The 24,818-nt window shown below is 45.8% G+C and overlaps 1 protein-coding gene across 1 annotated transcript in view; it reads right to left on the minus strand.

Annotated features, from left to right (window-relative positions):
• Positions 1 to 21,125: 21,125 nt before the first annotated feature.
• LOC146784284 (uncharacterized) overlaps positions 21,126 to 24,818 on the minus strand; it is a 356,736-nt gene continuing 353,043 nt past the window's right edge. Inside the window, exon 16 of the mRNA XM_085635400.1 lies at positions 21,126 to 24,429. Coding sequence (XP_085491526.1) covers positions 24,175 to 24,429 — 255 coding nt within the window. The 3' untranslated portion in view covers positions 21,126 to 24,174. The remainder of the gene's footprint in view (positions 24,430 to 24,818) is intronic.

The following is a 24,818-nucleotide window of genomic DNA, read 5'->3' on the forward strand; positions in this document are numbered from 1 at the left end:
GCTCTGTCCATCATCTCCTTGTATTTTCTTTGTTTGCCCTAAATTGGCAGGCTATGCCCAGAAGTGGGTCCCTTGCTCACTTTGCCACTGGATTCAAGCTAGCCTGGCTGGTGGGGGGTGCTACCCCAAAACGGTCCCAGGATGCCTGTTTCCGGTCCAGGGAAGACCTGGCTCTGCCGTTCTGGCTGGACTGTTCCCATGAGGCACAGGGCAAGGCTGATTTGCATACGGATTGGGGTGGCAAAGTGAGCTAAAGAATGATAATGGATTCAACCCAGATCTGTGACTGGGGGTGAGAATCTGAAAAGTTTCTGTGCTTCGTCCATCATCTCCTTTTACTTACCAGGGAAATCAACAGTAAAAACTGGCCTATCTGGCCTAAAAGCCAGCCCACAACTGCTAAACCTATAAAATGGGCTGGTCCGTCAGACCGGCCCATCAGGCACTGCCTGATTGACCTACAGGCCAAACTACCCTGTTGGTGAGCCAGACTGTGACTCCAACCTGGTTCTCCAGTTACAAAATCAGCAACTCTGGCCATTATGGCACATCCACTTTTGCTTCCTGCTCTGTTATACAAGAAATGTGGTAGGTGGATAAGTGATAAGACATTACTGCAGTACAGAATGCATAGGAGAATTGGTTTGTTGAGCCCTTCAGCGCAGGGTGAAAGGGGAAAGGGGTAAGTGATAGGTCCACAGGATGTCTAGGAAAGAGGCATGATGTGTCCTTCCTGTCCAGTGTATCCTGAGAGGAGCTGTCTGCTTGGCACTTCCTGTACCATAGTGTGCTTGGGAAGGGTGGCTTTATGGGCACTTCCTGATAGGCAGCACATCCAGTGGTTAAATTGTAAAAGAAGAAGTGATGAGGCCTATAGTTTTGCTCTAAAGTCTGTGGCAGGCGCTATTTTGAATATCAGTGCACCAAATACCAAGGCTGCGCAGTGTTCAATCCACCTTGTGCATCTTTAATCCACCACCAGACACTTCCTGACTTCTTATCTCACACGTACAGGTTCTTTTTCACCCCTGCTTTCTCCCTTTGTCACAACTTTTAAGTATTTCCTTTCTTCCTTCGTTCCACCGTCTGTATTTTTCTCTTTCTTGCTCTGGGTCAAAGACTGATCAGGAAAAGTAGGTGCCAGTCCCCCCAAAAGGAGTGCCGGTGAACCCCATGTGCACCACCAGATCAAATTACAGTGGCGGCCGGCACAGATCGGGGTGGGGGAGATGAGGGTGTAACTTACCTTCTCACCACTTACTTACCGCATCTCTCCTACGTAGTCCCTCATTCCAGCCGGAATGGGAAGCACACCCAGCCTCCCCATACTCAATGACTACGCTGCAAGGCAGCGTTGTAATTGGTCTGAGCGCTGTGGTTCGGTGCTCAGACAGGCAGTGGGACCCTGGGCATGTTCTCCAACCGGGCTGCAATACAGACTGGGCAGAGAACATGCAAAGCGTGCATGAATGTTTGCCCGGCCCGAGATGGCAGGCCAAACATTCATGCGCACTTACAAAAAAATATGCTCACCACTCCCCCTGCTCCTGTTGTTAGAGCAGCCCCGCGCCACCCTGCAAAGCTGCCGCACCCGGACTAAATACATTTGCGGATCTAACCTGGCGTGTTACACATCTCCTGGCATTTCTCCTGGGACGGCAACGCTGTTGGTCTCCCCCGCCGCCATCACTTCCGCTGGCCGCTGTGGGGGGAGACTACAGCTCCCAGAGTCCTCGGCGGCACTTCCTGGTCCCGCCTACCAGCGCGCCCGGAGGCGCTTAAATCAGAGAGGGCGAACTGTGCTGGGAGGTAGCAGTGTGCTCCCATCCCCCTTCTGCTTAAATCAGAGAGGCTCCCTCCGCGTCGCGGGGCGCGCGCGGGCGGCGCCGGGCTAAGCCCGGGCAAAGGGCGGGCCGTTGTGTGGCCGTTAGGGGGCCGGAGGAGGTCGGATCGGGCCACCCCCCTAAGTAGCAAGGATTGTGGTGAGGCTGTACTAATACTGTACGGATATTGTCAGTCAGATGGGATGTACATCTGAACTGTTATCATTAGCACTCAGGTAATCCCTTGGTTTGCATCGACAGACATTGTGCCTTATGTTATTGGGAATTCACGTGAGCTGGACATTAGCGATATATTTCTGGTGCTCCACTGGCCCTGCGCTGGTTTTGTACAATTAGATATACTATCGTTAACCCTTTTCCTTTACACAGAGTAGTTTTGATTGTCAAAATACGTGATTTGTGATTTGTGTATTGACATGGCTAAAAATAAATCCACTATGGATAACTACTTGGTTAAAAGGGTTAGCATAATTAACAGTGAAAGAAGGAAATCTTTGGGAAAGGAGATCTCCACAGAAAATGTGTTGCTACCCCTAGATGTTAGTACTATTACTCCTACTGTAGTGGACCCTATAATTAAAGTCCCTTTAATGGAGAATTCAGCATATTCTCCTTCGGATCACATTGTCCAAATTCAAGCTTCATTGGAGTCCCCCAATGAGCCTGTATCCCTTCCTTCCCCTCCGTAAAGAGCCGTTAGAAAATGTAGGAAGCTCCAAAACAAGCGGGGGAGTGTCCACCATAAGACATTGTCGGACCAATCCCAGAGAAGTATTGTGGTCCACAATGAGACCCCGATCAACAATGGAGATGAGAACTCTGCTCTTATGGGGCTCATTACTAAGATGTTCGAGGAAAAATTAGTGCTTACGATCAAGCCTCTTGTGGAGAAAATTGAATTGTTATCAAACGAAGTACTAAGATTGGGTGGCATTTTAGAGAAGATAAAACAGTCCATAAAACTACCGGAGGCACTGATACAACCTGCTCACTCTGTATCGCTGCCTGTAACTGAGGTAGTGAGTTCCTTTAGTTCTACGAGATTATCTCATGCAGCTGGTAGTAATATTCAAACGAATATAGCTCCACCCAGTAGTGAGAGGTTCAGGGCCTTAGTGCAAAAATCACATTCTGTTAATCTTCCACCAGCCTGTGAACCTTATGTCATCGTTCTTTCAAATGTTCCACCCCTAGACCCAGCAACATCTAGTTTCAGAGAGGAACCTCACGATTCACTTAAACGGAAATCAGTTGCTTGGCTAAATAAAAATTGTGGTTTTCCTACAAATCTTTCTGACCAAATATTGTCCACTAGACGAGTCCCTTGGATAGGTAACGCAAGGAAAACTTATAAGGGGGATTGTGTCATTATAAACTTTAGACACCCCCAACATGTTGCAACTGTCCTATTAAGAGCAGCATCACTCGTATTAGGGGAGAATGATGTGAGTGTACACCCTTTGGGTTATTTTTATAGTCACTTAGACAGGCCAGCACAAACTATGAACAGGATAAGACCTATGTGTGCCAATAGCTTATCAATTTTTGCAATTCCGACGGAAAATAGATTCGCAGCACTGAGCTCATTAGATTCAAACGATTGACTCCCAAAGGCTGATAAAAAATTTCTAGTACCTGCATTAGATACCCCGTTGAGGGGGACTCATATGAGTAGTGAAGTTTCTGATCTAAAAATCTTAGTAGTACCGAGTCTAATAAATGTGCCAGTAGATGAGCTGCCACACACTGTTGGGACTATCTATGCCCGACAGGGTGAACCAGCTGGAGCGGATATAGTTGTCAAGTCCCAACTAGTACGGTTGGAGGCAATAGGCAATAATACAGATGATCACAAATTGGAAGTAGTAAATTCCCTAGTCATACCTGAGGATGATACTGTCAGAGAAGCCATTCCATTAGGAACTTCCCCACTATTTGTAAAAGATATTCCTAATATTAGGTTAATATCCTGGAACATTGCTGGTCTTTCTAGGAATTTAAAGGACGTAGTATGGTGTTTATACACTGAGAATTATGACATTATCCTCTACAAGAAACTTGGATGATAGAAACCCCCCATAGATTAGGACATAAAACCTTCAGCTCTAAAGCAATACCATCAAATAGAGGAAGGGCATCTGGGGGGATGGTCATCTGGATTAAAGTTTCCTTGGAAATAGTCGTTACTCAGCTTTCTATTCCCTCTCCTGATTTGTTAGGCCTTAAAATTATGACAAGAGGGAAAGGAGCTATCTATTTAATAAATATTTACAACAGACCGTACCCATCTAATAAGGAATCAAAGGTGGTAGAAACTTTGGACTCCACTTTAGAAGATCTAGGACAAAACGCTCAGGTACTAGTTTGTGGGGATTTCAATTGTAAATATGAACCTATTCAGGGCCTGGAAAGATTGTTCGATGAACAAGATGCTGCTAATGATATTATGCCCTTGGAGCCCGTAAGATCTGTTAAAAGTTCAATAGCCGCCATACAGATTTTACAGATGACTGTGTCGCATGATTTAAAAGCATGTAATGGCCGTTTTTGTTCCAATAGACCACCAGCTCCTACTTACTTTAAGGGAAATCTTAGGTCACATATAGATTTTGTAATGGCCTCCCGGAACCTATGGGCCTTACTATTCGATTTTAAGATAGACTCCAGAACGGAGAGTGATCATTTTCCTCTTCAATTATGGCTAGACTCTTTACCTTTCATTTGTAGACCATTTGACGAGGGTTTATTAAACTTTCCGGTCGGGGAATTACAGATATCTAATAACAGGCGTGCTCTAAAATGGTCATATATTTTGGGTAAAAAAGAAGCGCTGTACAAAATGTATAATAAATTCAATGAAACTATTGGAGCATCCCAGTTGCCCTTATTAGGCACACAGGGTGTTCTTGAATTACACTATAAGTTGGTCGACGCTTTAACCCCTCTCCTGAGCAAAATATATAAAAAAGATGGAAACAAGAAAAAAGACCCTCTAGAGTCAGAAAACCCATGGTACAATCTAGAATGTAGAACAGCAAAATCAAGGCTGATTCTGGCAGTAAAATCCGGGATTCGAATTGAAATAAAAAGTGCTAGACTGGCCTATAATAAAACTATGGCTCAAGCCAAAAAAGCATGGGATGCTGATCTATGGGAGGATCTATTGAGTGCAGCTAAGCTACACGATCAGAGTACGTTCTGGAATCTAATCGCCAAGGGAAACAAGAAGGGTAAATCGCCAAAGGATATTTTCCTGGATGAAAGTACTTGGTGTGACCATTTTTCCAAGCTTTATTCTAATAGCAGGGATGACTTGCCCCTTGACGATAATGAAATTATTTTAGCTAAGAGTACTGTCCCATTATATTTTAGCCTAGAAGAAACTAACCAGGCACTACAAGCTGTTAAAATGGGTAAAGCCCCTGGTCCTGATAAAATCCCCGGTGATTTATTAAAACATGACGTGGAAGTGTGGGGTTCATATATAAATTTCTTAAGTAATTCAATTGTGGCCGGAACACCGATCCCTGATTCGTGGAAAGGGACAGAAATTATAACAATTTTCAAAAAAGGTGATCGCTATGATCCATGTAATTACCGCCCCATTAGTTTAATAGATATTTTACAAAAAAATTTCGCCAGACATATTTTAAATAGGCTTTTAGACTGGATGGAGGAGACAAAGTTACTAACCAAATACGAAGCAGGTTTTAGATCTAAAATCAGCACAGTTGATCAGGTGTTTAGGTTTATGTGCATCTGTTGGAAATATATAAATATTAGGAAGGGCAGCCTTTATGTGGCATTTATGGACTTAAGGGCCGCCTTCGACCTTGTTCCTCGTAACTTGCTGTGGTCCACACTAAGGAAGATGGCGGTCCCAGGTGAGCTACTCAATGAACTTATTAAGTTACATACAGGGAATTATGCCAAAATTAGATGGGGGAAGGCAGGTGAAATATCAAGAGCCATTCCCGTAGATCGAGGCGTGCGCCAAGGTTGCGTGCCTGCCCCTACACTTATCTCGCTGTATGTTAATGATATTCCAAGATTCTTAAAGAACTGTGCTCACGACTCCCCGAAACTAGACGGAGAAGCAGTCACTTCCTTATTATTTGCTGATGTTACTATTCTCATTTCTCAGACTCCGAGAGGTTTACAAAATTTGGTTAACTCCTTCCAAAATTACTGTGTGGAGAAGGGGTTAGAAATAAATCCAACTAAAACCAAATATATGGCCATAAATACTAAAAAAACCCCAAGGAATAATCTGTTCTTAGAGAATCGTAAATTGGAACAGGTAGAAAGTTTTAATTATTTGGGTCTGACGCTGGATAATAATTTGACTTGGAAAGGACAGTTGGACAAAAGTACATTATCCCTTAAACAAAACTCACTGCCTATTTTAAAAGTGCATGGCGCCAGCCATTCTAAAGCTATTTCTCCAGCACTTGAGGTATTTAAAGCGAAGGCCCAATCAGCTGCTCTTTATGGTGCTGAGGTATGGGGCTGCTGCAGTACTAATAAATTTGGGAAGGTAGAAAACAATTTTGCACGCAGACTGCTTAAAATACCGTCCAGAACCCCCCTTGTCCCCGTATTTCTTGATATTAATCTCAAAAGAACAGAGTACCTAGCATTATTGAGACCACTGTTGTATTGGGTTAGGGTCTGGTCTACCCCTGAGCTGAGTGACTATAAGTGTGGCTTGGCTGAACTAATCCAGATTGATGAGCAGTTGAAAACCCCATGGCTAAAGTATATATGCAAGTGGTTTAAGAGACTAGGGCTTTCTCACTTTTGGGAGGCACCTCAGAACATGACTATGTCCTCCAAAAAAATTCTAAAGGATACTTTCTGGTCCTATGTCAACGGTGAGCTAATGCTTGGATTTACGTCTGGCATATTGACTCAGAATTTCCTAAATATAAAAGATACACCCAATTTTGAAGAATTTATGGATGAGATTGGCCCCCCTCTAGCTAAATCATTATACTTGCAATTTAGGTATGGGGTCTTAGCGATCAGTGCTTATACATGCAGTTGGGGCGGGGAAAAAGGTTCGGATCTGTGCACCTTCTGTTCCTTAGGGGCAAGGGAAGACGATGTTCATCTACTCTTCTTTTGCCCGGCATATAAGAAACCGAGGCTTCGTTGGATCAAACCCCTTTGCAAACAAGTGGGGGTCAGATCCTATAAAGTAGCAGAGCGTATACTGAAATCTAACACCTCACAAGTAGTGGTCTTTGGTATAAGTAGATTCCTATTTAATGTGCATCTTATTAGGAAATGGTCTGGTTATAAATTGTAATGCAAGAAGGGGAACCTATACATTTCCCTTGCTATATAGCATAAGACACTTAGTCTTCCTCAGTTTTATTCAGTGTTATTTATTTTTAAAATCTGGCTTTTAATTAATATAATATTCTTATTTTTTTTTTTAATATCCGGTATTGCTTAATCATGGAGATAAAACCATTTTTGTCAATTGTATGTAATTGTATATTATGGTCATGCATGCAAAATGTGTTATTTATTGTTGTGTACGCTTTTATGGCTAAATTTGCCGAAATAAAGTATTACTGAACTGAACTGAAATACATTTATAATAATGCTGAGTTATTTTATTTTTCCTTTATTTCACTGCTAAAAAGCAGTGGTGCGACGCTCCTCCGCCTTAGCGGACAAGCCGCCACTGTCAAATTAAGCACTGAGCAGAACTCTGGTAAATGTAGCTGCGTTCTTCCTGTGCGGCAGCAGGCCTGCAAAAAGTGGTCTAAAGGATCATTCTCGATAGGTGTGGGGGGGGGGGGGGTTAGGCCTTCCTCTTCTCCAGCACAGAAAGGAGATCCCATGACCAGCTCCTTCCTTTGAGAAACCTGCCATCTGGTTGCCTCCCATCAACACGTGTGCCTCTACGCTACTGTAAAACCGCTTCTCGTTCCGGTGCACCACAAACCCGATGTTAGGGCCATGCCCGCCTCGCCGGCCACCATGCTACTGGCAGCCCGCAATGGAGCGGATTGAGATGCCTCAAGCGGCCCTGGCAGGATGAACCTTGCGCAGCCCTGCACACTGTGAACATGAGCTGCGCAGATGTGCCTGTCGGCATCTGATGACATGAGAGGAAGGGAGACTGAAGCAAACATGGTATACTAAAGAAGGAGCTTAAATGTTGATTCTGTTCAAGGTAAAAACGTTAAAGATGTCCTTCTTGGTCTCATTTTCCTTTTACTTCTATGTAACATATTTACACGTGTACTAAGGTAATGGTCTTCTAGAAAAATATGTACAATATCAGGGTAAACTATAATTCGCAATACAACTTCAGACAGGTTTAGCTGTGCTGGTGATCACATGCAGTAACGTGGCAGGTCTGACTTCAAAGCAGCCCGCCCAAGGCGCCATGCCATCTTGGTGCTGCCCCCACTGGTGCAAGGCCCACACCTCTGCCCACCACCCACACTGCTGTTGCGAGGCTCCAACAGGTTTCCAGAGGCGGTGATGCTGTTGTTAGGCCCTATGGGGTAGCTAGAAAGCCATGGGCCCTCATACAAGCAAGACAAATAGCCGCCCCTACATCAGTTTGGCAGTAAATAACAGCCTTAATAGGGTTTCAGAGAGCTCCCATTATCCCGGTGTTACTGCACCAGCTGCACTTTCAGTGATTACTACGCCCTTGTTAAGCCCCAAACCCTCTACTGCATGTTACCAGTCTGGTGCTGTGTGTGTTTCAACCTTTCCGTACAAGCTGTTTCAAGACCCTCCCCCTTTCCTCACAAGCCCCCTTTGCCGCTGCTAGTCACCATTAACCCCACATATGGTGCCATATTGTTGACAGGCCCCAAATCCTGCCCCTCATACGTCCATGTTTTTACTCTCTCCCCATATAGATCTATGCTGCTTCCAGGGCACAAGCCTCACCAGAGGGCCATAACCCCCTTCATGCGCCCCTTACGCCACCTTGTGGCGAGGCCGCGTGCAGCAAAGCATCAAAGCCAGGAGGCCGGTTCTGCCTCTGCGCTCCGATAAGGACCAGGCCTCTCGCTGGCACTGTGCCATTCGTTTGGTCGCCGCTTGTCCTAAACTGCTGAGCCCTCAAACACCATTCTCCCAAACTCTTTCTTGCAGAGGTAAACTCAGAGAGCAACCGGGCCCACCCGAAGAGACCATCGACACACAAAGGCCCTCGCGTCTGAAAGGGATCCTGGCGGGGCGCCTGGAACCCCTGCCATCCACCCGCTGCCCCACTCGCTTCTTAATCCCATAATGAGGGTTTCGCTCTGCCTTTTTGGTTGCTTAATGAGTCTGGAGAGAGGTGCGGCATCCTTCAGGGGCATCCAGAGAGCCCGGTCCTCTACACTCGAGAGGCGCAGAACAAACTTTTTGTCCGAAGACAAGGCCCTGACGCGGGCGAAGACGCCAGGCTGACCTCAGAAGCGCCCCCCCCCAACTCACCCCACGACAGCTACGTACATTTCAAGGGCTGGTGTGCTATTAATCTGTAATTTCCGCCTCTAACTTGCCGCTGAGCTTTCTAAAAACATTAACCCGCGCGGCCACTCGGTCACCGTCCCTCCAGCTATGGGGTGCACCCCGTATTGCAGTGAGCGGCACCTTTTTATCTTTATTTGCAGTTTTATATACTGCGAACTCAGCCCGAATGTATTGGCGCGGTTTACCTGAGCACTAGTTACATTGCATTGCACAGGGACACACTATATACATTTATAGATAGGCGTGGCACAATGAATTCCTCTAGACAAAATGTGTTGGCTAATAGTCAGAAATGGGCCGAGCAGCCATACCTGCCCCTTTGCCGCTATGAGGCCTCCGTGCACATTATTCTTTCCTCAAGCTGCTTCTTGACCCTTTAATTACGTGTTATTTCACATTTTCACAATTCTATAGTTATCGTGGTCACCCAGTATCACACACCTAAACTAGAAGAAAATATGTGCTTGGCCAGTCACAAAGAAGTGTCAGAACAGTGTTTGGGGATGTACGCTTTTATCATACGACCAGAGAACCTAAGATCATGAAAGAACAAGTTCCTTCTAATGTATACTCGTATGTTCTTTCTCTTTAGGATATATGCGAATTGCCCTTCCAATAGGACATGTTTTGTATTTACCAACATTATCATGTACACACAATGCTTAACATGCTTTGGCTGTTTTTGTTTTTACAGAAAAGATGCAATTCAAGCAAGAAATAGGCTTGTACGATTTACTGTGTGAATTAGCACAAAGCTTTTTTTATGGGGCAGTGGGCAGCAACTGACCTTTCAATTGTTTTGTATGTTTGTTATTACAAAATGCCAATAAAGACATTTGAAAAAAAAAAAAAGAACAAGTTACTTCATAAATCACGAGTGTGGTGAGGAACAAGTTACTTACCTGTACATTGTGGTTCTCCAGTATTGATATCTTTCATAGACGCACATGCCTAAACCTACCCACGGTGACCATAGTAAGCAATGCTTCCTTCCTCCTCTGACTACCCTACTTAACCTATCATTCTCCTCAGCGGTGGTTCCCACATGTTGGAAGCAGGCCTGGGTCTCTCCAATCATAAAAAAACCCACCCTAGACCCATCAAAACCAGAAAATTTCAGACCAATTTCATTGCTTTCATGGGCCTCAAAATTGGCAGAAGCCCATGTGAACAAGGTGCTAGCCAACTACATGACGCAACACCAAATTCTAGACCCATCACAGAACGGCTTCAGGCCAGGATTCAGCACCGAATCCGCCCTGCTGACCACCATCGAACACCTACGGAACATCCTGGACGCCGGTCAAAGTGCTGCGCTGATTTTACTCGACCTTAGCGCAGCCTTTGATACGGTCTCCCACTCTATCCTACTAAAACGTCTCGAAGCCATAGGTATCAAAGACCTTGCTCTAGAGTGGTTTCGTTCATTCCTGACAAACAGATCTTTCCGGGTCTCTGCCCCCCCGTTCATATCCCAGCCTTACCCCATAGAGCAAGGCGTTCCTCAGGGATCGGCGCTCAGCCCGTCCCTATTCAATCTTTATGTCCAGCCTCTCGCTGATATAGCAAAAGAATGGGACCTGACGCTAGTGTCGTACGCCGACGACACCCAGCTCGTCATTTCTCTGACTGAAGGCCCCTCGATCTCAGCGGCGAGATTCAAGAACGGGTTAGAGGCAGTTGCACGCTGGATGTCACACAACTGCCTCCAGCTGAACGCTGGCAAAACAGAGGTGTTGCTTCTGGGTAAAAATCCTGACTATTGGACTGATCACTGGTGGCCGTCCGCACTGGGCCCTATCCCCCCCCCCCCCCAAAACCGTGGTAAAAAGCCTTGGTGTCTGGGTGGACGCATCTCTTAATTTCCAGACCCACACCAAGAAACTGGCTGCCACCTGTGTGGGCCTGTTGAGGAGCCTTCATCCGATCCTTGGCTTTTTTGACCACCATACGCGCCAAATGATAGTCCAATCTACCATCCTGGCTCGACTGGACTACGCCAATATCCTTTTTCTTGGCCTTAATAAAGCTGAGATGGCGCGGCTACAACGTATACAAAACTCTGCTGCCAGGGCAGTTGTAGGCCTCCCTCGTAGGTGCTCTGCAAGAAACACCATCCAGAAACTACACTGGCTGCGCATGGAAGCCCGAGTTCAGTTTAAAGCCCTCACTACTGTTTTTAAAATTCTCAAGACTGACTGTCCTGGCCTCCTGCGTCCACTCCTAGAGCCCTATACCCCTCAGCGGGCCCTACGCTCCTCGGGTCAAAACTTGGTGGTTACCCCACGTATAAGGCTAAGCAGAATGGGCGGTCGCTCTTTCAGAGTCTTGGGGGCAAGACTCTGGAACTCCCTGCCACCTCACATTTGCTCCATGACTAACCTGCTGGCCTTCCGCAAAGCGATCAAAACATTTCTATTCTCCCCATCTTAATCTCTTACAGCCCGTCCTTTCCTTCTCCCCCCTCAGGTTATCGTTATAGTTCAGCGCCGGGACGCCTCGTTGCTGGGGCAGCTGCTCGCGCTCAATAAAACGTTATAACATAACATAAGAATTGAACAGATGAGCTTAAATAAGTGACACTATTAATGAATTCACATTGTTAGAAAGAACCAAACCCCAGTCAATCAGATCACCTCATGAATCGTCCCTCCCATCAAGAGCCACCATACGGCAGGTTTCTCAGCATGAGTGCAAATATAACATGTATGAGGTATCCAACGTGGTGAGCACCTATAATGAGGAGGGATGGGTGCACGTGAATCTGCAAGATATCAATACTGGAGAATCACAGTTACAGGTAACTTGCTTTTTCTACGGTACTGAATCTTTCATAGATTTACATGTATGACAAATTCTGTCGTGGGAAATACTGATCATGATCTGCACGCAATATAAAGTATGTTGAAATAAAGGGGTCGCTCGTATCATTGGAATACATGTTAAAAAACGCTTGACCCACTGCTGCATCGTCTCATCTTGAGGCATCTAGACAGTGGGGCCTAGTGAACGTATGTCTGTTTTTCCGTGTAGCAGTCCTGTGCAACGAAACTCCAGCAAAAAAGGAATGTAGACGTTGACACACTCCTGGTGAAATGTGCACAAACCTTGACATTCAATGGTCTTCCAGATTTTTCAGAACAGAATACTATAGTGGCTGAGACACAGCGGCAGTGCTGCTTCTTGAAAGAGCTTGTCTTTTCCTAGGAGGAGCATATGCTATGAGGAGCTAGTACAATTTTCTACATTTTTTATTCCTTCAGGGTAGAAGTTTAAGCACCGTTTAACATCTAAAGTGTGCAGAGATCTTTATGCCTTGTAAGCTGCATTTGGGAAAAAGTCTTCAATGCTATTAGTTCATTTAAATGAAAATCAGATGGAACTTTAGGGATAAAGTGAGGAAACCTTCTTCAAATTACCCCATCATTCTTGTATTGCGTAAAGGAATGCTGAACAGTGAAAGCCTGAATCTCGCTGATCCTCCTGGTAGAGGCAAGGTGTAGTTAATAGTGCCATTTTACAAGAAATGTGTTTTTAGCTCGGCCTTATGAATTGGTTCGAAAGTACTTGTCAGGACTGTGTTAAGTTGCCAAAAAATAGGTGGTTTCTTAATAGGAGGAAAGCTTTAAAGAGTCAGTGTAAAAATTATTTGATTCATCTATTCGACCACAGTGAATTTTAATTTGAAGAACTTCTAAACTTCAAAACTGCTGCAAGATGGCCCTTGACTGAAGTATGCGAGTGTGCGGAATGTGCCAGACTAAGTAAGTATGGTAAAATCTGTTCTGGAGAAGATGTGAAAGGATGGATGTCATATACAAAAACAAGCCTGTTTTGCTCTTTATGTTTAGTTTGTGGATTCAGCTCTTGCACTAATTAACCCCTTGTGTGCCCATGACGAGCTGGACTCGTCATGGACCGCGGTTACGCTGTGCCCATGACGAGTCCAGCTCGTCATAAACCCCACCCGCTAATGTAACGGCCGGCACAGGGCGGGGAAAGGGCGTGGCACACAAGGGGTTAAAATGTCTCTGCATTCTTGAGGAATATTTAGGAAATGAAACTCACTGTAGTCAAGAGCCACGCCAATAAACAGAGACTGCAATGCCAGATGAACAACCTATCCCCTGCTTATTGAGAGCATTGCTGGTTTGAGTAGATTTTTTTTTGTTGCAGAGTTTTATATAGCGCAAACTTGACCCAAATCCAATCAGGTATCAGAGCGCTTTACATAGCACCAGTTATGTTACATTAGGACACACATTCATTCTTTGTTAGGCATGGGGAGATTAAGTGATTTGCCCAGAATCACAGGATGTTCAGCGTCATTACAGAGACTCGAACCCAGTTCCCCAGGTCCGAGGTCGAGCGCCCTAGCCGTTAGGCCAACTCCTCTCTTCTTGTGACACTGTTCCGAAAATAGAAGGAGCTATCTGAACAAGAATTGTCTTGGCCAAGCAGGGCCTATAAAGCCAAGTCAACACATATTGTCTTCATTTTGGTGAGTAGCCCGGGTATCCGTGGCGGATGGGGTAAAAGCACAGGCAAAAATTCCTTACTATGCTATTTGGAGGGTATCCCCCACAATCTCTTGCGAGGGTTACTTGTTGACACAAAATAGACATTTGCTGTTCAGAGATGTTGTGATTAAATCTGGGGTAGGTTTCCCCAATTTCTGGAAAATCTCTGACAAAAGGTGTTGATTAAGCATTCATTTGTGGCATTCTTTCAATGTCCTGCTTAGATTGGGCGCGCACTAAATGTCTATACCTCGGACATGCTCCACCTTCAGGGCGATTTGATTTCGTATGAGCCATTTCCATACTTTTTAGGCTTCAATAGAAAGCAAATACAATTTTTGTTCCTGCCTAATTGTTCAGTAGAACATGGTGGTGATATTGTTTGTCTGCACCAGAAATACACTTTTTAAAATCTTTTGGAGGAAAGCCTGGAAGCCTACGGCCACTGCCCTCAGCTCCAGCAGATTTAGTGCATCTTTGCTTCCTGGAGTGACCACTTACTGCTTACTCTGAGGACCTGCAGTTGAGCTCCCCAACCCTCCATGGATGCATTTGTGGTGTAACGTATTAAGGTTTTGTATCACCAAATTTGAAGCCCTTGAGTAAATGTTACTTTTCTGCATCCACCAGGCCCTGGCTACCTTCATTTCCAGAGTAATAACAATACTGTTGAAAGATCTTGTGTTTGAATCCATTGCTTGTCCCATTGTTCTTGAGGCGGCCTCATGTGCAGACAACAATTTGTTATAAATGGGATGCAAGAAGACATACCTAGGAAAGACTTGAAAAGAAGAACTCCGGTGCACCTTTTTCTGGAGAAGGACAAAGTCAGCTTTGTCATATTTTTTCTGGGAAAGGCTATGCATAAATTTGTATTGAGAAGTGCTCCTAGAAATGTTGTCTCTCTGGATGGATGGAAACAGGATGTCTCCTTGTTGAGTTTTAGTACATACAGGCACATGCATCAAAGCTATTTGCGATCGCAAACGGTGCGAATCGCAAAAATCGGCCGTTTGCGATCGCAAAAATAGCTTTTGCGATGCATGAAACAACTTGCCACTCGCAATTTAAGAAATCGCAAATTATTGTGATTTCTTAAATAGCGATTGCATTTAAGGAATCCCTAATTGAGATTCCTTAAATGCAATGCATTACAGTTTCCAAAATAGCGATTTCGCTATTAGCGTGAGCAAATTACCATGAGGCTGGACCTCATGGTAATTTGCGAAAACTTAGAAAAATGCACTTATTTGCATTTTAATAAGTTTCATGTTGCCCACACACATGCCCTTAGAGCATGTGTGTATGCAACATTTGTGCAGAGTGAACATACATGGGTGCAACAGGGTGTCATTTTGACACCCTTGCACCATGGAAATTGCGGGAGCAATTTGCGAGTACCTACTGGTACTCGCAAATTGCTCCCGCAATCTCTAATTCATTCCTATGGGCCTGGAGGCCCATAGGAATGAATGGGAAGACATTCCTTAATTGCGACTCGCAATTTGCTAGTCGCAATTAAGGAATTTGTGGGAATCGCTATTTCTTTAGCGATTCCTACATGCATAGGGTTTTGCTATTCCTTAATTGCGATTCCTTAATAATCGCTATTAAGGTATCGCAAAACCCTATGATGATGCATGTGCCTGTAAGTTTTTGAAAACTTCGAGGCAGGCATTCATTGAGTGCTCCACAGCCGGGAACAAGTGTGCTTTTAAGAGCCAGTCCCAGTATTGGAAAACCTGGTGACCGCTCCTTCTTAACTAAGCTAAGATTGGCTCCCTGCATTTGGTAAATATTCTGGGAGTCATTTTAAAGCCAAAGGGCAGGACTTTGAATTGATAATGGCATCCAGCCACATCAAACCTTAGGTATTTTCTGTGTTTTATATAAATAGCGATACTAAAACAAGCATCCCGGAGTTTCAAGTATGTCATGAATCTCCTGGGTTTAGTAACTGCAGAATGTCCTGCAACCATCTTGAATAACTGTTTAAGATATTTATTCAGCCGTCTTCAAACCAACTTTTGTCTCAATTTGCCGGATCTCTTCTTTATGAAAATAGAAATGATGTTTCTATGAGTGCAGGGGACCTCCGCTATAGCATCCTTGAACATGAGCGACCGTGTTACCTCCATTAACGGACAAAGATGTTGGGGCGACCTCCTGTAAGGAGGATTTTGAGGAGGTTTCTGCACAGATTCGAAGGTGTGCCCATGTTGGATTAGGTCGAACATCCACTGATCTGAAAAGATAGAACTCCAGGAGCTATTAGTATTGAGTAAATAACCTTTCCACCTCTATGTAGGTGAAGTGTGGGGTGTGACCAATGCCAAGGGTGTCACTGTCATCTTGCTGATTGTTATCTACACTCTGTCGCTGTCTTTTATGTACTGGATGCCTGTCTAGAAGAGGTAGCGGTCGGGGAGCCCAATATTATTGATGGTAATATTGCAGCCTATAACCTGGAAGGGACTGTTAGTAAGGTTGAAATCTATTTAATTGGTAGCCTCATCTGATGTAATATGGTCCTCTTCCTTTGACTGCATGAAACTGTAATTGACGTTGCTGCAGTACTCTTAAAAATCTTGTCAGGTCCGTATCTGATCTTATTGATTGGATGGCATAGTCTACGGGTTTCCCGAATAGAGCCTCTCCGTTATATGGCACATCTAACATTTTAGATTGTGTTTGCGATCTGAAAGAGCTTACCTTGAGTCAGACCAGGCAAACTGCTCAGCCAGCCCTACCTGGGGTGGGGTGGGGGGGTGGGGGAGGGTTGCAGCTGAGCAGTTTGCGAGAGCCGGTTTCGGCGGATTTTGTTACAGGGGGCAGATATTGCCAATCCCCGGTAACAAAAACGGCCCCCCAGGGGCCCAAAACCGGCCCCCACCCTAGTGGCCCACCGGCGAAATGCCCGGTGCACGCTACGGCCGGTCAGGCTCAGAGTCAGACCCGTCTTTTTAAGACAGCTGCACCCACAATTTGCCTAAAACCAGTTCAGGCTATGTCAATCACTGTTATCAATGATTTCTGAAGCTCTCTCACCTTTCTGAAGGATGACTTTCGTTTGTCTTAAAGTTACAAATAGATGCACTTCCCGAAATCGGATCACATTTGATGGTCATAACTCCTTAGGATGGCAAGAGCTTTGGAGGCCCTAGTGTTCATAGCAGTCAGAGCTGAAAAATCTGTTTTCAGCATTGTCTAGACGTCTACCCTCCTTGTCAGGTGGAGGACAAGGGATAGCTGGATTTCTTGAGTGTCTCTGAGCTGCTTGCATGACCACTGAGAGGCAGGGTTAGGGTGTCCAATGAAGCAGACTGGGGAGTCCTTGGGAGCTTTGTATTTTTCTATCAAGGCGGGGTCCTGCTGCTGATAAGGTTACAGGGTTTCTCATTAGTTTAAAGACCTCCTCCAATATGTAACTCACTAGTGTAATGGGTTTTATCGATATCTACTGAAAGTCGTAAAGGAAACAATCAGTTTGTTACATTGGCACTGGAAGACCTAATCCTTTGGATGCTCTTTCCAGGAGGCATGAAAATCTTCTATATCGTCCACAGTGGAACTAGCAGCAGTTGGTGCTGGGGGGGGATGGCAAGAGCGGTGTTATATAATCATCCCATTTTTCACCGGTAGGAATTTGATTACCTCAAACAGTTTCTCTCTATGGTTCATCTTCATCATCATCGTCAACAGTCGTCATAGATGGTGATATGCTTAACATTTTAGGTTTTGTAGTATGTCGCTTCTACAATATGAAACCTTTTTCCTGTACCCCCAATCTTGGCAAACGTGGAGAGGAAGTATATTGCGTAGCTGAAAATGGCTTGATTTCATGCCTTTGGCAACCTTGCAAAGTAGTCCTTGAGCATCTGACAGATGCCTGTCACCATCCCATTGGTTACTGAAGCATGGGTTACTGAAATAATATCAGAATGTCCTCATAAGCATAGTGTTCTTCAAATGCTTCATATGCTCTAGGCCTTGCCTGAGGCTTGCCCTTGAAGGAGAAATCACTGTTTATATAGCTGATACTACACTTCTCATCCATGTCCTGGCATTTAACAAACAATTGAGAAGGCCTGTATACAGCCCAAAAAGGGCTATCATCATCATCTGAAACCTATACATCTAGACGATGTACTGGAGGTAGCTGTGAGAACTTGCTTGGTGAGGTCTGTTTCGGTCTGATAGAAATTAGCTCAGTTGGCTTCATGAACGGGCGTGTTGATGGGGGCCGTTGACAGTACAATCCCATATTTGAAAAAGGCTGTGATGTACTCGACATAATTGACATTGACTGTCTCATCAATGACAAAGCAGCGGTCCTCGTTGATGTAGACGTCGATGTCCTATGTTTTGTCAACAGTGGGTGCGTAAACTACTTTGTAGTCTGTGGTGAGGACACTGATTTCACTAATGGAGATGAAGGCTCTGATATGATTTTGGTTTCCTTCTCTGCCACAAAAGGTGACAAATGTTTAGGACTAGGTATTTTTAGGGTCTTGCAGACCTGCGTTGCAGCACGCATGCGCTGCTCGTGTCTGCGAGACATATTGTGGGTGAGTTTATTTCAGAAGGGGGCTTGAAGCCCCGCCCCTCATTTTCATCAGGTAGCATCACGTTTAAGGTAAACGGTGGCTTCCCATTGAAATTGAGGCTTCTGTGTTACCGCCCTTTGTACTTTTGGGACGGCCCATCCGTACTGGGTCTCCTGCTTCACGAATGTCGTGAAGCAGTTTCTTATCTCAGAGGCGTGTTATGTAAACAAGCCTCTGATGTCCAGTCCTGATGGGCTTCCCAAAAGGAGACAGGGCGCCGCGTGTTTATTTTTGCATCGCGCTTTCGCTTTCACTGAAAGCGCGATGCAAATATAAACAGCAATATGGCACGCGCTTGTCTAAAATGTTGACATGTATGAGATGTAATAAATTTTGCCACAGGGGGCGTGACTGTGTACCAGCTAGGACATGGGTCCCACAGTGTTGTAAAGAACTTGACCGCAAACGTATCTTTTGAGGAAAAAACATGAAGCAGTCAAGTCCACCATATTACTAGTACGGAAGCTTAAGAAGTCATCCTGGGTGTACTTAGATCAAACAAAATTCATGAGCAAAGTGTTTTGAAATGTCTGGGTCCATTGAGCAAGGCACCTGTGTTTGGGTGGTTGTCATATCGTGTAAGCTTTAGTAACAGCTCTATTTCCTTAAGATGTGAGTTGCCCGTTCCTCTTGCACACCTCTCAAAAGCCCATAGTTATCCCTTTGTGCAATGCGTTTTTTGAGCATTCCTCGTTTGGAAGCAGGGGCGTTCTGTCCCGTTCGTGAACTCTATCGTTTCTCCTTCCAGCCTGCTCCTTTGCGCCAACCCAAGAAAATTGAATCAAAGAGACAGCTGAAACTGCTCACCAAACAGAAACTGCTGTCATTGGATAGGCGTGGTTAGAAGCGGTAATCCACGGAGTTCTGCTTATCACGTGGCTCCGGCACCGGGGAATTGGTCGCTCCCTGTTCCCGAAATTAACCGCTACCTAGAATTCCTCCCCTGCTCCCAGATGATCCCATGTCAGCCTTCAACGTGGAGCCCTTAGGTAAGTAGTCCACTGCTTTTGGAAGAGCACGAGCCACTCTAGTGCATCTTTTACAGAGGCAGTGTGTGTCGACAGCAGCTCTTTAGAGAAGTAGTCTAGTTCACACGGAGGCTGAGTGTGTCACTGTCAGGGAGCAGTCTCCGCAGCATAGCTTCCTGAGCGTCACCCCAGTGCCGCTTGGTTGCCAAACGCAGCCGGCCATCAGCACATAGCCGCTAAGATTTCAGTCTGCTTATAAGTGACGTTTCCTTTTTTAACAACACTTTTGTGTGTGACAGTTCAGAGCTTTATGTGTCACTTGATTAGGGTGACCAGATGTTGAGAAGCAAGTACTGGGACAGGTCAGTTATAAAAGCAGGACTAAAGCCTCTAGTCTCACTGTTACATCTCGTTTCTGAGAAGTGCAGTACTTTTCAATTAACAGTATTATGTTTTTCTTGAGAAGTGCAGATACTCTCCCTCTCAAAATAAACAAGCATTTGCAATGCAATAGGTCTCGCATTTATGCAAGTTTGAGCTATTGACATTGCAAATAACAATGTTTTTTATTTTTGTTTTCGTTATTAAAACATAAATATGAAAACAAAACTAAAAGCCATTGTTATTTACAATGCCAATAGCTCTAACGCGTAAATGCGAGACCTATTGCATTGCAAATGCTTGTTTATTAAAGCAAGATGAACTTTTACTCTTGCAAATCTGTTTTGAAGTTTCTCATTTGAAATCCTCTTCTTCCTGTCTCTCTCTTTTTTTGGCTTTTATTTGAGGAGATGGTGTTCCCTCTACTTCATCGCCAGGAACTGGAGTTTCCTTTGCTTTTTTTCTCTGTATCCACAAAAGAAGCGTGGCCTCCCTGTCCTTGAGGTTTTTTCCTAAAAATGTGTGGCAATGCTTGCATTCCATTAGTCAATGATCAGGATGCAGACAATACATGCATTCCTTATGCGGATCCTCAGAAACCAATCTGAGTTTTCCAAAGGACTTGCAAGGCCTAAAAATACCTTTATTCAAAATGTTCTGACATGGTGTCCTCTATCAGAAATAGAACAGCCAAGATGTCATCTTCTGATAGTTGGAGTTCAGACAAAGGTCAAAGAATGCTGTGAAAGTAGCTGTCTGAATGAAGAACTGATCAGAGCTCAGGGATAGTCCCTTCACGACTTGCACTCAGAAATCTGATGTATGGTGGCCCTTGAGGAGAAGGATGATTCATGAGCTGATCTGATTGACTGGAGTTTGGTTCTTTCTAAAATGATGTGCATTGGTTAAACAATGTCACTTGTTTATGAGTAACTGTGCAATGCTAAGCTTTATTTTGCTCACTACGATAACAGTGGGTCTCCCACTTCAATAACAGGGAAGATTCAAGCATGTTAATTTATAAAGGATTCAATACTGAAGCTCTGGAAGTCTAGGGATCATGGAACAAAAACCCTACAACATGACCCCAATCAGACACCACACAACTGGAAATAAGCAAGTGGAATCCCAGAGATAAGGTAGAACCCTCATAATCCGGAACCAGATGGCATTCAATCTGGATCCCCAAGACCTCAAGACCAGGAACCAGACAGCCCGTGATCAATTAATCAGAAACCCTGAGACCACAAAGCAGAAACAGAGGGACTGTGTCTAATGAACTGGTCAACAAAACACCACACAACTCAGTGCTGAATATAAATTTACTTTATATATAAATAAAAGAAGCATATTGAACACAGAACATAACTTAAGCGTCTAACTTAGACCTGCTGTTGATTTCCGATGCCTTCCAATACAATTTCCCATGTTTCTTTTGTGCTTAGAGACTCTTTGGAATGTAATGTGCTTGTTCAACGTGCCACCTTGCAACTGAGAGGTCTAGGGTCTACATTCAGACTGCTTTGGAAATGGCTCTATGAAGGAAGATCAAGCTCTGCATCTAGGAGCGGCAACAACAGATGGGGGTGGGCGTGGAAGCATGCAGTCTGCAATGAGGTTTCCCTGCTCCCTCACTGGCCCACTGTCTTCGGTGTCTCACAGCATAGGAATGCATGGACCATGGATGTAGAGGGAGGCGGGGTTTAGGACATTAGCGCCCTGGTTACCCATTACCACAGCTATCTACTTACTAGGCTTGCTCAGCCCAGGGCCTGCCACTGAGCTCTCTGGTAAATTCTAATGGACACCAGGTGACACAGTCAGTAGCATCCTGCAAACCTACTGGGACAATAGCACCAAATGAGCAGCACTGATACCTGGTGACCAACACAGTGATAGGCTGGTTGCCTAGAGGGAGAAGCCACTGGTACAACCATGACATTCAGTGGCCAGTGACAGTATGACAGTGCCTAAAGGTCTGGAGACAACAGAATCAAAGCGGTGCAGCAGAGACACTGAAGGATTAGGAGATAAGTCACTGGTCGAGGTTTTAGGACTTGAAGTTTGATTATTTGCCACAGACAGCCCCCTTCAGATTTTGGTTGATAATAGGCTGAATGGTCGACAGAAAAACAACTGACAAACTCATGTCGCTGAAAAGTGCACATGTATCTAACGGTGGTGTATGGGAGTGCTTCGTACCACCAAGCCTACTACTGAGCACTTAATGTTGCAGCCGTAAGTTTGATGAACAGGAGTGGGTGGACTGGGCTTGTTCAATGTCTCTTGCAGAAGGGAGCATGGCCCACATACATCAGTGGGCAAGCATGTCACAGGGATATTTTTACAATAAATCACAAGGCAGGGATCTCCTAACCCCAGAGGCAGAAATCATCTGTGGTCACCTTCCAGGGCACAGAGCTCTTGCCACACACCACAAGGGCAAAGAGATCCTTTCCTCACATAGCTAGAGCGCCCGGAGCTCCCGCAATAACACAAAAAGGACTAATAGCTTCCTCCCTCACTCAATCATAGCACAGAGCAACTTCCTTCACACAACCAAGACGCAGAACTCTTGTCCTCGCTCAACCATGCAAAAGAGCTCCTTCCTTCACACAACCAGGGCATAGATCTATTGCTCTAACCGAAGGACACAGAGCTCCCGCCCTCATAAAACCAGGGAACAGAGCTCCTGCCCTTACACAACTTGGGCAAAGAGGTCCCACCTTCAAACAACCGGGGGAAAGAGATCCATGCCCTCACAGAAGCCACCAAGCTCCTGCCCTCCCAAAACCCAGGACACAGATCTCATACCCTCATAAAACCAGAGAACAGATCCCCTGCCCTCATACAACTTGGGGCACAGAGGTCCTGCCTTCAAAAAACTGGGGAAAAGAGATCAATGCCCTCACAGAAGGCAACAAGCTTCTGCCCTCACAAAACCAGGACACAGCCCCCATGCCATCACACAATCAGGGAACAGAGCTCCTGCCTTCAACAGCTAGGGCACAACGTTTCCACCTACTTACAACCAGCACACCAAGCTCCAGCCCTCACACAAGGGCACCAAGCTTTTGTCCTCACAAACCAAAGGCAAGGAGTTCCTGCCCTCACATAACCAATGCACAGAGAACAGAGTTCCTTCCTTCACAAAACCAGGGCACACACAGCTCCTGTTCTCAGAACGGCACATAGGTCTGGCCTTCACACAACTTGGAAACCGAACTTCCATTCACTCACCCACGCACAGAGCTCCCTGTACTCACACAATCTGGGAACAGTTTCTGCTCTAACATACCTAGGGCACAGAAGTCCTGCCCTCACACAATCAGGACACAGAGTTCCCATCCTCGCACAACGGCGCTGACCTCCTTCCTTCACACAACCAGGGCAGACAGTCCCTGCCTCCTAACAAAGGCACCGAGCTCCTGGCCTCACAAAAGCTGGGGGGAAAAGCATGTCCTCATACAACTACGGCACCGAGCTCCCGCCCTCATAAAACCACGGCACTGAGTCCCTGTCCTTACACAACAGAGTTTCTGCCCTCAGACAAGGGCACAGAGCAATTCAGCCCCACAAGCCACAGCACAATGCCTGACCTCACTCCTCAGGGCAGGAGCCAGTCGGGTACACATCAACTGACCATGAACACCTAGCGGTAGCTCTGAAGTGAGATGCCCTCCCGCTACGTGCATTCTAGGGTGGGTCCCACTGCATAGTACTAGGGGTATTGCTAACTTAAACCACCTCCAATCGTGTCCGATGCGCTCTCCACATACTCCGGTGCTTGAGCAGTTGCACATTTTCATTAATATTAGCTGCGATATAAACAAATTGGACTTTCACATTTATACGTTCCGGGGAGGGGGTTCCTACGGGTGAGTCCAGCATGCGTCGATGCTGCAGAGCCAGAGGTAGCGTGCATTAACAGTACTTGAGTGTCTAGGGTGTGAGGAAGGACGGTTAACTTGGGATATATACGGGGCTGAGACGGTGCCAGCCGTCTCGCACCCCCTAAACCGTACCTTAGACTGTCCTAACCCACCAACCCCCTCAATAATGCACAACGAAGTTCTGGCTTCAGCCTAGAATTCAAAAGTCGTATGTTCATTTTGTCGACGATAACTTAAGACAAAGGCGCCACCAAGCGGCAAAACCTGTGAAGTACCGACGACCGAACTTGTGGTCATCATGAACTCCAAGGCATCCTATCCTCTACGTTTTGTGAAGGATGGTATAGTGCGCTCAACGCGCACTAACGCGTCTTCGGGCGCTGTCCTTCCGTTGGTTCTGAAAGTGGGAGCCTGGGAGTCGGCAGAGCCCCTTCCAGTCCCACTGGGAGGGGTCTCGAGGTACGTCACATCGGGGTCTTGTTCCTCTTCGGGATGATGCGGCGGTAAGTGCGGCGCTCAGAGATGTTGCGTTTGACCTTCACTGTGGGGGACTGCTCCTCCTGGGTCAGCGAAGGGCTGGAGTGGGACTTCTTTAGGGGCGAGCCGTCGTCCACGGTGTCGCTGGACTCCTGCAGCTGGGCTTCCCACTGGTCCAGGTCGTTGGTGCCGCTGCGAAGCTTAGCATCCAAGAGCTTCACGTAAGTCTCGTACCGGATTTTCTGGGAATGAAAAGAGGCAAGGAGGTCACATGAGTGTTTATGGAATTTTTCAATACCACATTCATTGTTAATTCAGCATGTCTTGCCCCAGTGCAATCCTGACTCGCAGTACGCCCAATGTACACACACACACCCCTCTGCAGCCCCCGCTCTGCACCCCATGCACACACAGCTCTACCAGTCCACCACTAAGCTTCACTGCGGCAGCCCCTATTACTCCAGTACCGCCCAGCCCCCGTGCCAGGCCAGGAGACAGCGCTTACAAGGCGCTACAAGCTCGCCAGCTCTGCCCTGCAGCAGACCATTTTTCCGGTACAGGGGCCCAACTACGTCTACTAAAGCCTGCCAGTTCTACCTTGCATGGTTCCTGTAGTTCCAGCCCAGGGGCC

This window comes from Triturus cristatus, chromosome 11 (genome assembly GCF_964204655.1).
Source record: "Triturus cristatus chromosome 11, aTriCri1.1, whole genome shotgun sequence".
Classification (NCBI taxonomy): domain Eukaryota; kingdom Metazoa; phylum Chordata; class Amphibia; order Caudata; family Salamandridae; genus Triturus; species Triturus cristatus.